The sequence below is a fragment of the Elgaria multicarinata genome, chromosome 6, assembly GCF_023053635.1.
Source record: "Elgaria multicarinata webbii isolate HBS135686 ecotype San Diego chromosome 6, rElgMul1.1.pri, whole genome shotgun sequence".
NCBI classification, from domain to species: Eukaryota; Metazoa; Chordata; class Lepidosauria; order Squamata; family Anguidae; genus Elgaria; species Elgaria multicarinata.
The window spans coordinates 100,904,142-100,920,686 of record NC_086176.1 but is presented as its reverse complement, the minus strand read 5'-3'; the positions used below and the strand labels follow the sequence as shown (position 1 = coordinate 100,920,686).

Below are 16,545 nucleotides of genomic sequence, written 5' to 3'. Positions count from 1 at the left end.
GGGGCTGCCTCAGCCCACGCTCCTCGCCCACCAAGCCTGTACTGAAGGGCCAGGCTGGGCTGGGCAGGGCATTTGTCCTCCTTTGCCAGGCCTGTTTCTGGGCATGCACAGAGTGCCTCCCCTCCCTCTAAGGGTGGCTGCACACTTGATTCCCCCAATTCTAAGAAAACAGTGATATCAAGATGCCTTTGAGCATGTTCAGACTTCAGCCTCTCAAAGTCACACTGTTGTATCTAGTTATAAATTTAAAACCACAACTGGTGGTCAGGAGGCATTGAAAATGGACACAGCCCATTTATATGGGTTGTTTCCTTTTATGTGGAATTGGGTTGACTGCTTGAGACCAACCTTAGGAGTCTGAGTTGTGAAAGGCAAGCAGCGACCACATGCCTACACACTCACAATGGCCGCCAGAGGCCAGTAAGTCTGGCGTCCCGCTCAAGGCATTCTGGGAGTAGGTTTTTTATTACATTCTTTTAAAATATTTTAAACCCAAAATTTTGTGTTTTTAGATTTTTCTGGTACATTGTAGAGCCAGATCTATAGTATGGCACGTCTAAATACACCTCGGATTCCTGCCTTTATTAGAGAAAGTCATGTAAGTGACATAGAACAAGCTGTATGATTATTGGACTTAACTTTTTTGTGTGTGTTACATTGCTTTCCAAATTTTTTTTTTTTTTTTTTGTACTTCAGTTCTCCAGAACTCTGTCGGAGAGTATGTGTTTCTCTGAATCAAATCTTGGCTTTTTCTAATCTTACAGGCTCTCCTTGAAAAATCCAGCTACTCATTCAGCTTTCTCAGTTGATTTTTTAAAATGCTACTAATAGTGCCCACAAGAGATTTATCCAAAGGGGCCTTTAATTTGTAAGTGTTCTATTTACAAAATAATCAAATACTTAAAACACATTCGTGACAACAAATACAAAAGAGTTCCATAATGTTAAGAGCTAGGGTCAGAATGCTACTAAGAATTAAGGACAGATGGATTCTATGACTTTCTAGAGCATGTCAACATTTTGCTAATATACTTTAAAAGTTTAATTCGTAAGTGTTCTATTTACAAAATAATCAAATATTTAAAACACATTCGTGACAACAAATACAAAAGAGTTCCATAATGTTAAGAGCTAGGGTCAGAATGCTACTAAGAATTAAGGACAGATGGATTCTATGACTTTCTAGAGCATGTCAACATTTTGCTAATATACTTTAAAAGTTTAAGCTCTTGATTGGTTAAACCTAAACAAGCCGACATTAAAAAAAATCCTCTCCATTCCACACCTCTGTTAAATCAAAGTTCTTGAATCTTCCAGGTTATACCTCATTTCACACAGGGCTAAGGCTGCAATCCTCTAACTCATCAGCAGGCCTCCAACAGGCTATAGGATTTCTGTAAATGGAGAGGAACTCCATTTGGAGAGCAGCTGCATTTGGAGAGGATTGCTATTATGCCCCTGGGAGTCCCGTCTCTGCTGGCTGTCTCTACTGCTCTACCAACACTGTTTCCGCAGCAGTAGGGGGTTGAGAGGGATTCTCTGAGGAAGATCACAGGAGACCTTGGATCTGCTGGATCCAAGCCCCCTTGTTCCTCCAAAGCTCCCCAGAAAGTATGGTAGCCCTTGAACTGGCTTAGTTATATTTCCTTCCATTAGTGGCAATTGGAGGAAAAACATTTTTTTAAGGGCTCAATGAGGAAAATGTGAAATGGAAAATCTCTACACGCCCTTCTACTCTGGGTGGTCTTGAGATCCAGCAGGGCTCAGGAAATGGCAGTTCTTCCACTGCATAATCACCCACCCACCCACCTACCCAATCCTTAAACTTACTCTGCCCAGTTCAACTTAACCTAGTTCTAGATTATTCTGAGAGTTAAAATCAAAACTTGATCAACTATTAATATAGAAAGGAAAAATCTAACGTTATTTTTCCTAAATGGAAGCTTTACGTACAGGCTAGCAATGAATTTAACCATTCAGAGCTTATGTTCTAAATTGTCTAGCCTATTCAAACGGTCATTATAAATCCATAATGAACACATGCATGAGGAAAAAACCTAATTAACATTTTAAAAAATGGTTGCTTTAACCCCGACCCTGGTTACACTCAGTTCAGTTCAGCAAAGCATATTTTCATCTGCATATTCCCATGCTGAATGTGGTGCTGTGGATGTACATCTGGATTTTTTTATGGATACAGGAGCTCCAAAGCACACATGAAGCTCCTAACACAATGATTTTCTCATAAATTTCAAAATAAGTCCATATGCCTGTCGATGCAACAAACACTTAAGAGGATGAAGCCACATAGAGATCTCTGGATTGGGGCAAGAGGCTGATCATACCATTGAATTCTCAAATAGGACTTCAATAACTCTACTCAAGAACTAGTGGTACGAGGGCTAGAGAAAAGTAATGTGATCCAAAAGAACATAAAAAGGCATATATAAATCCAGGCCTAACTTTTCTCACCACACTCCATAGATCACAATATACTGATGTCAATAAATGCCCTCCAGTCTTAGGATGTTAACACATTGTGCCAAAGAACAGAGAAAACAAATAGCAATATCTCCCTTAAAACATTGGTCTACTTGGTTTCAAAAAGAAGAAACCCTGCAAAAGTGGAGAAGCGTTGATGGTCTCCATGCAGTGCCCCATTGCCCATCCGCAGCCAAACTTCATCTCCTTTGGCAAGTTTAAGCACCGCACTGTTGCTTGATGAGTCCGTTTTTCCTTTTGATTCATAGCTAAGAATAAAGAGAGTACAAGAGATGAACAGCTTTCTACTCTTAATATGCTATCACCCTGTTATATTGAAGAAATGTTCCCTAATGGAAATAGAGGTCTGGCACTGCTGCTTGGGGATATACGATTCAAGGGGGGAAGTGGTGGGCTGGGGAAGCGTAAAGCACCACTTCTTTCCCTGCTGCTTCTCACTTGCAATTCACCCCCTCCAAAAGTGAAGCAGCAGGTTGGGTATTTGGCAGTGTGAGTATTGTTCCAGCCCCCAACCCCATTTAAGGTGCAATTCTATGAATGTCTAAACAGAAATGGGTCCTATAATTCCCTGCATGGTTGGGGAATGGTGTAGGTCTTTCTTCTGTTTAAACATGCAGAGATTGCTCTATGAAACACTTAAGTGCAAACTAGGGTTGTGTAATCCCTCCCCGAACCGCTTTGGATCCCGACCCGGACCTTCTGGATCGGGCCCGAACCGGTTCAGGTTGATCCGGACCTCCCCCGATCCACTCCAGATTGATATTCAGCCCCCATTTTGCCCCCCTTCCCCACTTACTTGCCTCCGCAGCCCTCTTCCCCCCTTACCTAGCTCCACCGTCCACTGCCGCATGTACTGCGGCAGCGGACAGCGGAGTCAGGTAAGCCCCCCCCCTTCTCCATGTACCTGGCTCCGTCGTAGTCTGGGCGGCGGCTTCAACTGCAGCCCAGGCCTCAACTGCGGCCCTGGGCTGCAGTTGAAGCCACCGCCCGGACCGCGACAGACCCAGGTAAGCCCCCCTCCCCCCTTACCTGGCTTTTCCGCCGTTGCTGCACGGACCGCAGCAGCGGATGGGGGAGCCATGTCAGCTCCCCTCCCCACTTACCTGGCTCTGAAGCTTTGGAACGGTCTGAATCGCTTCGGAACGGTCCGAACCGCTTTAGGCCAATCCAGACCTTCCCCGATCCGCTCCAGAACCGGGCTTCGGAAGTCCAGATCAGACCGCTCCACTTCGGATCCGGAGTGGAGCATACCCCTAGTTTTAGAGTGCTAGCAGTCTTATACCAGCTTTAGGCCATTCATCCATTGAATCCTATATTTTGTCAGTTGTGACTGACAGCAGCTCTCCATAGAGGCCTTTCTTATCACCTGCAACCTGATACTTTTTTCACCTAGAGATGCTAGGAACTGAACCTGGAACCATTTGCATCCTGAGCCCATGCTCTGCCCCTGTGCTGTGGTCCCTCTCCAAATCTTTAGAAAAGTGTGTAAATGTCCAAAAAAATCCACAAATACAAGTCAACGCACCTGTATAAGCTGAACACTGTATTGCCGTTGTGCATTAAGTAAACATACACTTCCTCCACATCCTCATGTTTCATCATATTGAAGGTGAAGAAATACACCCCTGGAAAATGATCATAGAATTAATTAAAATGTGCATACAAGACAGGTATATCTGTACGCCACCCTGAGATCCTAGTGATATAGGGCAGGATAAAAATGTTTTAAATAAATAATAAATAGGTAAGATGTGACCATTTTTGCTGAAGTTTCTGTAGGCCCTCTCTGCCCCCTTCCCTCCAATTTCCATCTTGAATCACAACAAAATTACACTGAAGGATTTCTCAAGAAACATGTAAAATGCAATTTACATGCTACTAAAATGCTGGTTTTTCCATTCTAGACAACGGAGAAAAGGCTTTAGAAAAGAAATCAAGGTGACCCTCCACCTTTGATCCAAAGTGAAGCACAATGCCAGCCCAACGCTTATACTTACCATTCACTGGAGCTCCAAATCGGCCAGTCATTACATCAAAAAAATTACCAATGTTGGTTTCAACACTACTGAAGATTATTCCACTGTTCTGATTGCTGAAGTGGGTTGCCATTGAAGCCATGAATGCAACCTATATAAAGACAGTTTGTGTTTAAACAGCAACTACCAAGCAGAACAAAGACAAATTGGAAGATATAGTTGAAGCTGATCCATTCCATATGAGCTTCTCCACTAGTTTGGTTTGGGATATATTTGCTTTCATTTCCTAGATGTACCTTTAGGACCTGGGCCAGCAATTGACAAACTCCAGTGACAAGAACCTCATTGATTTACATATGAACAGAGAACTATTCATGTGCAGAAAGTAAACTATATAGATGCATGCCTGAAAGGTAAACAGCTCAGTTTGAGATTATACTTGAGAGCCACTATAGAGACTGGGTCCTAGAATGGATAATGGGGAATGCAGTCCGGCCCCATGCAAGTTTATGTGGAAGAAAATCCTATCCTTCTAGCATGAATTACGGGAGCACTGGGGCACAGCAAATTGTAAAGCTCTGTTGAAAAAGCTGTTTCAAAGACATATCATTTAATCATCATCTGATACTAGAAATCTAATTTAGCCTGTAAGTTCAAAGCCGCCTCAGTATCTGATTCTAGCAATTCTGGCATGGCACCAGATCCTCCAGCTGTTTCTTTCTCCTAAGACCAGTGCAAAGGGTTTGCAGAGAGCATTGGGTACAACAAAACTTTTAAACCCTTTGACAGCCAGCTTGCTTTGTTCTTAGGGCTTCTCTACACAAGGCTTTTATCACGAGCTCATGATTGGTTACTTATGGAAGTTTGTGGGTCCTATATACATCATTGTCAACCTCCAGGGCCTCTCCCGTGTTTTATAAACTTTATCCTGGCTTTTTTAAGATCAAGGAAAATGCAGTAATAAATTTAAATCACACTCCAATGGCTGGTGAATTTCTGGAATCTGGAAATATCACAGCACTAGTGGGATAGAGTGGCTGTATAATGAAACATAGAATTTGCAGACAAAGAAAAACCCCAGAAAATAGGATACACGTGTAATGGAGCTGATCTTAATTCTGCAAAGAATCCAGAAGCAGAAGCTCCAGTAAAGGTGCAGGATAAAATCCTGGTATTGAGAAGCCCCAGACTTCAATATTGTACTTTCTTGTTCAATTCTATCTGCATCCAGAGCTTTAATCCCCCCTTCACCCCACCTCCAGCTGAGTGTTACTGCACTTCAGTGCTGGTATGTACATCTCCTCCAAGCTGTTATTTTAAAAAAAAACCTGAAACCGCAGCAATGCCTCATATACAAAGCCACCACCATTTTGGGGGTGGGAAATCAAGAACGCCTTTTTGCGTGTGAGAGGGTTGTGAGCTCAGTTCTGGTACTGAAAACAGATTTCTGGGCTGAACATAAAAGAAGAGCCTTGCTAACTCAAACCAAAGCATGATCTAGTCCAGCATTCTGTTCACACAGTTGCCAACCAGCTGGCTGTGGGAAGCCCAGAAGTAGGATATGCTCTTCTTTAATTTCAAGTATAGGAAAACCTGTCTGAGCCACTCTTACACTCAGGAGGACTGTGTTCGCAGTTTGGGGGTGCTCCTGGATCCGTCGCTCCAAATGACAGCCCAGATAGATGCGACGGCCAGGAGTGCCTACTATCAGCTTCGGCTGATATGCCAGCTGCGCCCCTTCTTAGAGTCAGAAGACCTAAAGACAGTAGTGCACGCGCTGTTAACCTCAAGGCTTGACTTCTGCAATGCGCTCTACATAGGGCTACCATTGTACCTAGTTCGGAAACTTCAACTAGTTCAAAGTATGGCAGCCAGGTTGGTCACCGGTACACCTAGGGGTGACCACATTACACCAACATTAAAATCACTCCACTGGCTGCCAGTTAGTTTCCGGGCAAAGTACAAAGTGTTGGTCATTACCTTTAAAGCCCTAAATGGTTTGGGTCCAGGTTACCTGCGGGATCGCCTTCTCCCATATAGTCCGCCCCGCACACTCAGGTCCTCTGGGGTGAACTTACTTCAGTCAGCTAAAACTAGGCTGACATCAGTTTCCCAGAGGACCTTTTCTTCTGTCACCCCCAGATTGTGGAACGGCCTGCCGGAGGAGATTCGTAAAATTAACTCTGTGTGTGATTTTAAGGCAGCTTTAAAGACTAGCCTTTTCCGGCAGGCCTATCCATCAATGTTAAATCATGATTTTTTAAGACGTAAAATCATGTTTTATGATTTATGATAAAATCATTCCTGTTCTAATGTTGTTCCCCGCCTCGATCCAAAGGGAGAGGCGGGTAAGAAATAAATTTTATTATTATTATTATTATTATTATTATTATTATTATTATTATTATTATTATCTGGCTCTAGTTGGTGAATTTGGGGACTCTACGAGAAAACAAGACAGATCTCTGGTCTGTTCATTCCTGGCCTAGTGAATAGGGTGTCCCTTGAGAATATGAAATTACCCTGTATTTTTAACTATGGATTTTCGTAATCATTTTCTATTCAAGCATATTATGGTATCTCAATTTATCAGTGATTTAGGTTAGGGGAACCCTTTCCCCCCCCATGATGAAAACAATGGGATTCTAAGGATTTTTACCTGAAGTTCTGGTGGGATGCCAGGGTAACCCTTCTCTCCTTTGGGTCCGTGGTGGCCCCGCTCTCCTCTCGGTCCCAAGTCCCCCTTGTCTCCTTTGTCACCTTTCAGTCCTTCAGTACCAGGTGCTCCATTATTTCCATTATTTCCATGGTTTCCTTAACATGATCAAGGGATGTTTTGCTCAATATAAAGATGCATTTAAAAGGCCTACCCCATCCAACTTCATTTACCAGCCTTCTGGCAAGAAGCTATTGTTTGAATGTAATCCTCCTCAGACCACATATTCATTTACACAACAGGGCCCACATCTAATTTATAAGAAGTGGGAAATTGGGCAGGGCACACACAAAAGCAACCATGGATGGAATGGCATCTTTTGTGGTCCAAGGGAAAGGGAATGTACAGCAGCAAGTGAAACAAATTTAATAGAAGTAACTCCAATACTATATAGCCCACCTTCTGTGCAGTAACTCCCATACCATATAACCCACCTTCTGTGAAGTAACATATAGCCTACCCATACCATATGTTCACCCTCTTTCAGCTTGAGGGCTCTCAGGGGCTGCATTCCAGTAGTAGTTGGGGCTCAAGGTACAAGGCAGTGAAACAAAAGGCAATCGAGGTGGGCTGAAGATACAAGCATATTTTATCTTAAAGCTCTTATTACCAATAACTAAGCCAGAGGAGGCTGGTGGCTCTGATTTTGGTGGGGTTGTGTTTCCATTCTGGGTTTGATTCAGAACCAGCCAGAATTCTAAAAGAGCTATCCGAGGTGCCTAGATGGGGGAGGGGGGTAAGGTCCAGCACCTCAGATAGCTCCTTTAGAGTTCTGGCTGGTTCTGACTAAGACCCAGAATGAAATTTATTTATTTATTTATTTATTTATTTATTGCATTTGTATACCGCCCCATAGCCAAAGCTTTCTGGGCGGTTCCCATAAGAAAAAAACACTTAAAAACAATATACAAGGATTAAAAACCACAAAAACAAGCACAATACACATACATTTAAAACCACAATAACAACTTTGAAAACGATGAGCCAAAAAAACAGACCCACGGGCATTACATATTGCTAAATGCCTGGGAGAAGAGAAAAGTCTTGACCTGGCGCCAAAAAGAGGACAATGTCGGCGCCAGGCGGGTCTCATCAGGGAGATTGTTCCACAGTTGGAGGGCCACCACAGAGAAGGCCCTCTCTTTTGTCGCCACCCTCCGAACTTCCCTTGGAGTAGGCACCTGGAGGAGGACCTTAGATGTTGAACATAGTGTTCAGGTAGGTTCATGTTGGGAAAGGAGTCCCGTCAGGTATTGTGGTCCCAAGCCATCTAAGGCTTTGTAGGTTAAAACCAGCACCTTGAATTGGGCTCGGAAACATACAGGCAGCCAATTACAGCCCCACTGAAATTGGAGCCACCAGCCTTCTCTGAGCTCAGTCTTAAGAGAGGCATTTCAACCTTTAAGAAAGGGGAAACATTTGAGCAATAGACAGGAAAACACCAGTGTTTGGAGGAATGGGATGTGGCCATCTGGGGAATCCTAAAGGGCCAGATTGGGACTAAAGGCACGCCAAATTTGGCCTGCAGTTCAATACCCCTGTTCTGTTTACAAGAAGTAAAATAATTTTCATGACCAAATATTAAACAATGGTGATGGGAGCAACTCTTATTTGGGAATGGGTGAATTACTTTGGTTCCAGTCTCAAAATATTCCAGATCTGCAGGATTATATGATATATCACATCACTAGGCCTTAGCCAAAGCCTAGCACACGGATGTAGGTTGATAATATCATTGACCTGCATTGGCACAGTAGACCTCAACCTGGGTGTAGTGAGATATTATCATGTGTGGGGAGGGGGTTGTCTTTCTGGATTTGTCCAAGAGACTTGGTAGCCCTGACAAAAGTCTGTGAGGGATAGACAAACACTTGCTGAAATTCAGTTTTCAACAGCATCCTTACACTCAGGAAATAAGTGTGCTATTACCAATGCAAGGATAAAAATATACTTATCCATGGCTGCTGAACAGATTATAATAGTGACTACAGTAAATTATTAGTTACAAACCTGAACCAAGTTATTAACCTTTAAATTAAATAACAGATGGGACATGTTTAGATTTGTTCTTCTCTTCAGCTGCGTGTTCTGTGATTCTTTTCATTGGCTTTTAAATTAATGCATTGCATAATCTAAGAACACTGCAACATTCTTTGTTAGATTGCCAAATCCCTCATGGCTTCTTTCAAAATAAAGAATTAGCATCATTATCATCATCATTATAATGAGTATTGCTATAACAGATCTTAATGAACATTTCTATGCATAAGACAACTCTTGTATCGCACTTTTATGAAATGGACGTTAGTTGGCTCATTCACATAATAAACACTATTCATCACTGTGGGCTTATGTCAAACGAACCATGCTATTTGTACATTTTTGCCATCCAAAGGTGCTTATATATGCGTTTTACACAGCTATGTCATATTTTTATTACTGGAAATTCTTAGTATTAGACTATTATATTAACAAAGAGCTAAAGAAAATCTGTGCTATATTGGTCAGGACATTGAAACCACTGCTACTGTCAATGGCTTGAAGGGCAAAGTGACACAAGAACAGCTTGACACACTGGAAGGAATTAGTTATCACCAGTGCTGGTTTTGGAGGGCCCTCGGGCAAGACACTCTCAAGGGGACGCCTCGCTCCGTGGAGTCTGCCTTCCACCACCATTCTCACCAGCTGCACTTCTTCCTCATCCTCTTCCTCATCATTGCTTCCACTTGTTTGCATGTCAGACAGCCAGAGAGAAAAGAGACCCTGGCATCTACTGCTCATCCTTCTCACCGCCACCTTTGTCTGGGACAGAGTGAGAGGTGGGTGAACAAGGACGTTGCAGTGGTGATGAGGAGGAGCTCTTGTGAACGTGACAGGTGCCCTAGTAGGCCCATCCTTGAAGCCAGCCCTGTTGCTTGCATGTTGTGCAAACACACCCTGTTACATAAGCAGAGCTCACAGGGCCAGATCTGCATACCTGTTCACGTGAAGGCACCGCATGCTACAGCTCTGTAATCCTCTTTCCCAGTATGCATCTGGTGCAGGGGAGTGAGGGAACGAACCAAGTGAATGGAGAAGGGAACCAACAGGATCAAGCCTACCTCCACACTGGACCATGAAGCTGCTATGGCCATTTAGGGCAGCAGCCCAAGTGTCTGGGAAGAGGTTGGGCAGGAGGAGCTGACTACAGCAGCCAAACACATCTTTCCCCTTAAGAAAAATGGCCTCAGAGGCCACCCTGTCCTACTAAGGGCCTTGCTAGACCTACCTGTTAATCCGGTGGGGAGTAGGGGCGAGGCCGCGCTGCAGCTAGCGCAGGCTGTCACCCCAGTCTATACGTGAGATGCGATGGGGTAAGGGAAAGCCCCGTCGCATCGGCCATTTTTTTTACAACTTAAAGGGGCCATGTGCACAGGAGCGCACCAACGATAAGGTAAGTCTTTTTTTTTTTAAGGGTTTCCAGCTACCCCCTGCCCCCGATTTCCCACACACACAATGTCTGATGCCCCCCTGTCTGCTCGCTCGCCCATCCGCCCCCCCCACTCACCATGTCCGCCCCACCCCCGCTCGCCATGTCCGCCCCGCCCCCGCTCGCCATGTCCGCCCCCGCTCGCTTGCTTGCCCATCTGTCCCCCCACTCGCCATGTTCACTCGCCCGCCCGCTCGCTCATCCACCCCCCACTCACCATGTCCAATGCTCCCTCCACCCTCCCTGGCCGCAGTCTCCCCACCCTGGCTCCGCTCTTCCCCCCATCTCTCCTGCCGGGTCTGCTCTTCCCCCCCCCGGCCCCCATCTCTCCCCCCCCAGCCCGATGGGCACAACACTCCTTTTCCCGGCTACTCGTGAGTAAGCTGCGTAGCCGGGAAAAGCCACGGAACCAGCTAGACTTTCCGCCCGGTGCTGTGGAAAAACCAGGCCACAAAGTTGATCCAGTTATCCTGAGTCAAGGGAGGGTTTAGCCTGGGCTGACCCCGGGATCCCCTGTGCGTTATCTGTACACACAGGGGTGAGCCCGGGTATCAGCCCAGGCTAAACCCTTGTCTAGCAATGGCCTAACTGGATTCTCACACTTTTACCTGGCATTCCAGCAGGGCCTGGAGGGCCTGGGAGGCCTTGACAACTTCGAAATCCAAAATCCCCCCGGCAGCCACATTCTGGTGGGCTTTGAGGTCCGCTCTGTGTCGTCTGTGAACACAATTCAAGAACAAAAACTGTTCATAACATATATCAACTGCTACACATAGTGAGTAATAAACTAATCTCTAGTTCAAGATCCTGCATTTACATAGTGACATCCATGCTATTCTGTTGTGTCAAATTAAAAGGTACCATAGACCTATCTTTCGAGGACCTAATAGCACTTCTTGTAGTCAGTCAACTGGAGATGAACATCTGTGGTTTCCTGAATGGCTTTCAATGGCCTGTCAGGATCTTGATCAGAAAGAAAGAAAGAAGCTTTAATTGTGCCAGAGAGACTGGCACTAGCCAGGCAAGTTTGCAAGTTAGCAAAACCTGCTTTATGGATGCTGGACTAGTTAGTGTTGCTTTGGGAGTGGAGATGCCTTTGTCCATGCTTGCATCGGCCACCTGTACATCTGTAAATAAACAATTACAAATTCTTTACAATTAAATAAAATGTACAAGTTGTATGCCTGTAAATAAACAATGACCCAATTAAAGTAATATTAACCAATTAGTCATATGAGTTTGGGTTGATTAATCAAGGGACCAATCAGTTACATTTCCACAAATTTGAGTATGAGTATTACTTCTGAAGAAAGAAGCATATTTCCTTTGTTTCTACATGATGCTCACATATAGCAGGCATCATCTTGGAAGAGACATTCCTTCTCTGTGTGTGCAAGAAGGGAGAATGCCTCTTTTAAGGCAATACTCATCATCATCAGTTTTTACTTGTGTTAAGAATTATATTACATATAAAATTTGCTACTCAAATTTAATCAGGTCACCCAATTAAAGATTTTGAAAATAGATTAGTCCGATTAATTGACAATTGACCATCTCTAGCATCATCTCATACACAAGGAAACTGACATTGTAAAACAGCCTTCCCCAACCTAATGCTCTCCAGATGTGTTGGACTAGAACTCCCAGCATCCACAGCCAGCCATGCTGGGAGTTATAGTCCAGTACATCTGGAGGGCACCAGGTATGGGAAGGAAATTTTTACTATTCAAAGAAGTGGGAAATACAAAATAATACGTTTGTTTTTACTGTTCCTCCCTTTAGATACCAATCTTCAATATCTAATGGTATCTTTAAAAAATAAATACAAATACACTCTTAGACAAATATCTGACACAAAATTAGATCCTCAGGGGAATGCTGTGTGACGTATATCTGGGATTGGGAATGTCAGGGTTCCGTCATAAATCAAAATAAATCTCATGAGACTGCAGAGAAGGATCCCATTGAGAAATCTTTGGCATTCACAGCAGATGGGGCAGCCATGAAATGTGAGTCATAAAACTGGATCTTAATGGGCATTTTCTATTTGGACATGGATAGGCAAGCAAAATACATGCTAATCATTCCACTACTGAGTGGTGCAACTGCATTTAAATTGCCACTTTTCTCAGCAAAATACTTTAGAATGGCAATTGGGAAAGAATGGAAGCCTTGCTTCTATTAAGAAAAGCACTGATTTAAACTAGTATTGCTGGACACAACTGATGCAAGGCACATGCATTTTGTCACCTAAATGCCTGCTTGCCCTTATCTACATTCATATCCATGGGTTGAGCAGCAGCCTCCGTTGTTAATGACTTGTCTATATTTGCTATCTGAAAATTCTTGTCATCCATTTATAATTAATATTTGTGCAGGCATTTCCCCTAATCAATATTGATAGTAAAAAAAAAAGTGTGGGGGAGAATGGGGGTGACCAATCACATATAATCTTAGCTTCTTGCTCTGTAAATTCTCTTGACAAGGGAGGGAAATAGTCTGAAAGAATGGAACACATGTAATTCATTTCTAATTAGTTATCTAATCTAGTTCTCTATTAGGGCCAAGCTACACAATACCTGTCAGTGTAGCCCTATACCCCCCCTTTAAAAAGAAAAAGAGGAACAGCTGCATCCTGAGGGGGCAAGTGGGAACAGAGAAGTGGTGGGTGAAGTGGTTAACTCTTTCCCTACCCTTCATTTCCCTGCTCTAAATAACACCCCCCATCAGCAACTTTTCCCCTGAAAAGGAGCAATCCTACTCCCTGGGAAGGTGGCTGAGGACCCAGATCATAGAATCATAGAATAGCAGAGTTGGAAGGGGCCTACAAGGCCATCGAGTCCTTTGGACCGACCAGCATACCACTTCCCTTTGCTGACCCACCCAGCATGTTCTGTGGTCAGTGAGTCCAAAACAGAGCTTCACACTTTGGATAGATCCTTTAGAGTTCTGACTGGTTCTGAATGAAACCCGGAGTGGATTCACCACCCCACTGACATCAGACCACCAGCCTCTGCTGCTGGAACTTGATGGTAACTGAGATCCACTAAATCCAGTAGGCTAGTCCATTCATGTGTACTGTTAAGTCTTTCATTTTTAGGCTGGCTTTTAATTTTAAGAGTTAAAAATAACATTACTAGGTAATCTGTGATGATATATATTAATCTCTACTATGTATTTATTTATTTATTTAAAATATTTATATCCCACCCTATATCACTAAGATCTCAGGGCAGCATACAGATAAAAACATGCAGTATAAAACAATAAATATACACAGTTAAAAGCAAATTAAACCATAATCAAGTTAACTAATATCATCGACTAGTTGGATGATATTTTTATTGCATCACTGCTGTTGCTTGATAGTTTTATTCTTATTGTTCTCTAATTGTTTTTCAAATTGAAAATTACATTATAACTTCTCCATATAAATAAACAATACTTTAAAGAAATACTCAATATCTGACTATCTAAAACAATATAATTTTATTCATACTTTTTCACATGGATCAGCTGCCCACTTGAAGTGGAGTCCATAGATTTAAATCCATATTTGTCACACAAATTATCTCACAATGCATTCCTATATGTGTCTACTCAGAATTAAGCTTACTCCCAGATAAGCATGTATAGGATTGCAACCTCAAAAGAATATCAGTTTAATAATAACATACCACAACTCTAGGCTGAGTTAAAGATGGAGTCAAGAGCCTATTAAATCATTATACACTAATTCAACAATATTCTTTGCTTTAAAAATCACTGGTCCAGAGGTAAAATCTTATAATATCTAATCAGAAGTAAGCTTCACTGAATTCAATAGGACTTATTCTCTAGTAAGTATGAATATAGGATTGCAGACTTGTTGGTATAAAACATGTATTATAAAATCCTGAAGCAGAGAGACCCATCTATCCCACTGAATTATACAATCTTTAATCCATCTCTGGCATTTTGCTTGATGAAGAGTTCTTTGTAACTCAACTATTTGCATACCACTTCCAGAACAGAATTTAGTCCAGTACAAGATAATACCTTTTCCACTTTGCATTTCTTAGAAGATTATGGCACAATCTACCTAAAGATAAGCAGGTGGGGTTTAGAAGTGCTTAACTTTGGCTGGATAGCACCTTTAGGCTGCTATCCTAATCACACTTAGTAGGCAGGGTCTTACTTCTAAGTAAACAGCTACAGGATTGGGCTTTTAGTGTACTAAAGATACCCTGTATGCAATAAAAGAGAATGCAATAAAAGAGAAAGGAAACTTCGAAACCTCTAATTACATGCAACCCCCACCCCACCTCCACCCCAACTTCTAAAAAATGACAAGTACCATTTCTTGTCTCTACCCATCCAGTCTTATGCTTTCTTAGTTCATGAAAGGAATCTGCAGATGTAACATAGTCACAGTACAAATATGCATCCTCAATAAACTACTTTTCTTCAAAGGAGCACTGCTGATTGTCTTATGCATGAAAACAATATCTAATGAACTTTCTAAATGTTGTCTTAGAAGATGAATTCAGAGTACCTGGACTCTGCCTGAGGTAGTCTGTGCTACATCATCTACCTCTGGTTTCAAGGCATTTGGGTCAGTAGAAGGTTTATTACCATCCTCATCCTCCTCAACCGTCCACTCAACAAGGCGACTCCGCTGTCTCAACAATTCCCTGCTGCTGGAACCTTTGTGGCCAGTCTGGTGACGACTTTGCAAGACTTTGGCCACTGGATTATTAGCTCTTCTGCTCACCTCCATGTATTCTTCTTGGCACAGGCAAAAGCGAAGAAACAGAAGCAACGCCAGGAGGCTCCAATTGAGGAAATCCTTGGGTGCCATATTACTCAACGCAGCAAGGTCTCGGGAGTTCAAGTGCCTTTTTACAAGGGAAAGATCAGCAGTTGCTGCGAAGTGGGCTTCCCAGGCAATTCCCCACTATTAAACCTGGCAACAAGACCAGGGTGACCGCAGCTTTATATGCTCTGCGCCATAAATTATCCTACGAAAATGTCAGGGTGGCAGGAACCTTCATCCCAAATCCGTCATGCTTTCTTAAACAACCCAGTCATTATTCACCACAACCCCCACTGCAGGGAAAATTGATTTCTATGCTGGAAATGGCCAGCGTAGTTCACTGACAGCTGTGGGGTTCCTGTTTGGGGGACACTGACAAATGTTACTCCCTTGTCTTTCTCTCTCTTTGGCATGTTTTTGTTTTAGTGTGAAGAAATGAGATGGAAATGAGGAACATGTGGCAAATGTTTTATGATTCTTCATTAGGCATGGGAAGGCTGGGAATTCAGCTCTTAAAAGGTGTTCTGGAGATTGGACACAGCCTTCTATTTGTTTGCCAAAACCACACACACACACACTTCCTTCTCACTCAGTTAACACACATGCATGGACTCTTTCCTTCTCTCTCTCTCTCTCTCTCTCTCTCTCACACACACACACACACACACACACACTTCCCTCTCACTCAGTTAACAAACATGCATGGACTCTTTCCTTCTCTCTCTCTCTCTCTCTCTCTCACACACACACACACGCACGCACACGCACACAATATGTGCACAGTCTGAAAAAATCAATGTACTGGCAATTAAAAACAAAAGCACAAGGGGGGATTTTTGCTCCCCATTTTGACTTGAAGGCTGTTTCTACACTTACGCACTTTAAAAAAGACAAATATTTGCTTGTGTGCCAGCCGGAGAAGAAGAAGACTGGGAAAACAGTCCGAAAACAGTCTGTTGAATTCAAGCTCATACTGAGACCCAGTTCTCAGTGCAAATGTTGAGCTTCCTGGTTAAATACCTCCTCCCCCTCCAAACACACTTCTAATTTCCCATGTTTTCTTAAATGCGGATGCCAAACCAAACTG

At 43.1% G+C, this 16,545-nt stretch overlaps 1 protein-coding gene across 2 annotated transcripts; it reads right to left on the bottom strand.

Annotated features, from left to right (window-relative positions):
* Positions 1-1,792: 1,792 nt before the first annotated feature.
* C1QTNF3 (C1q and TNF related 3) lies at positions 1,793-15,584 on the bottom strand. 2 transcript variants are annotated; one of them, XM_063128678.1, is made up of 6 exons: positions 15,417-15,584; positions 11,272-11,380; positions 7,138-7,292; positions 4,500-4,629; positions 4,028-4,127; positions 1,793-2,750 (listed from the first exon to the last, which is right to left on the bottom strand). In XM_063128678.1, the coding sequence occupies exons 1-6, from the start codon at positions 15,501-15,503 to the stop codon at positions 2,591-2,593; spliced, it is 741 nt and encodes a 246-aa protein (XP_062984748.1). In that variant the 5' UTR covers positions 15,504-15,584; the 3' UTR covers positions 1,793-2,590. The 2 variants fall into 2 exon arrangements, with proteins under 2 accessions (XP_062984748.1, XP_062984749.1); XM_063128679.1 differs by lacking the exon at positions 15,417-15,584 and adding an exon at positions 15,278-15,364 and having other exon boundaries at positions 1,794-2,750.
* Between the last annotated feature and the right edge of the window lie 961 nt (positions 15,585-16,545).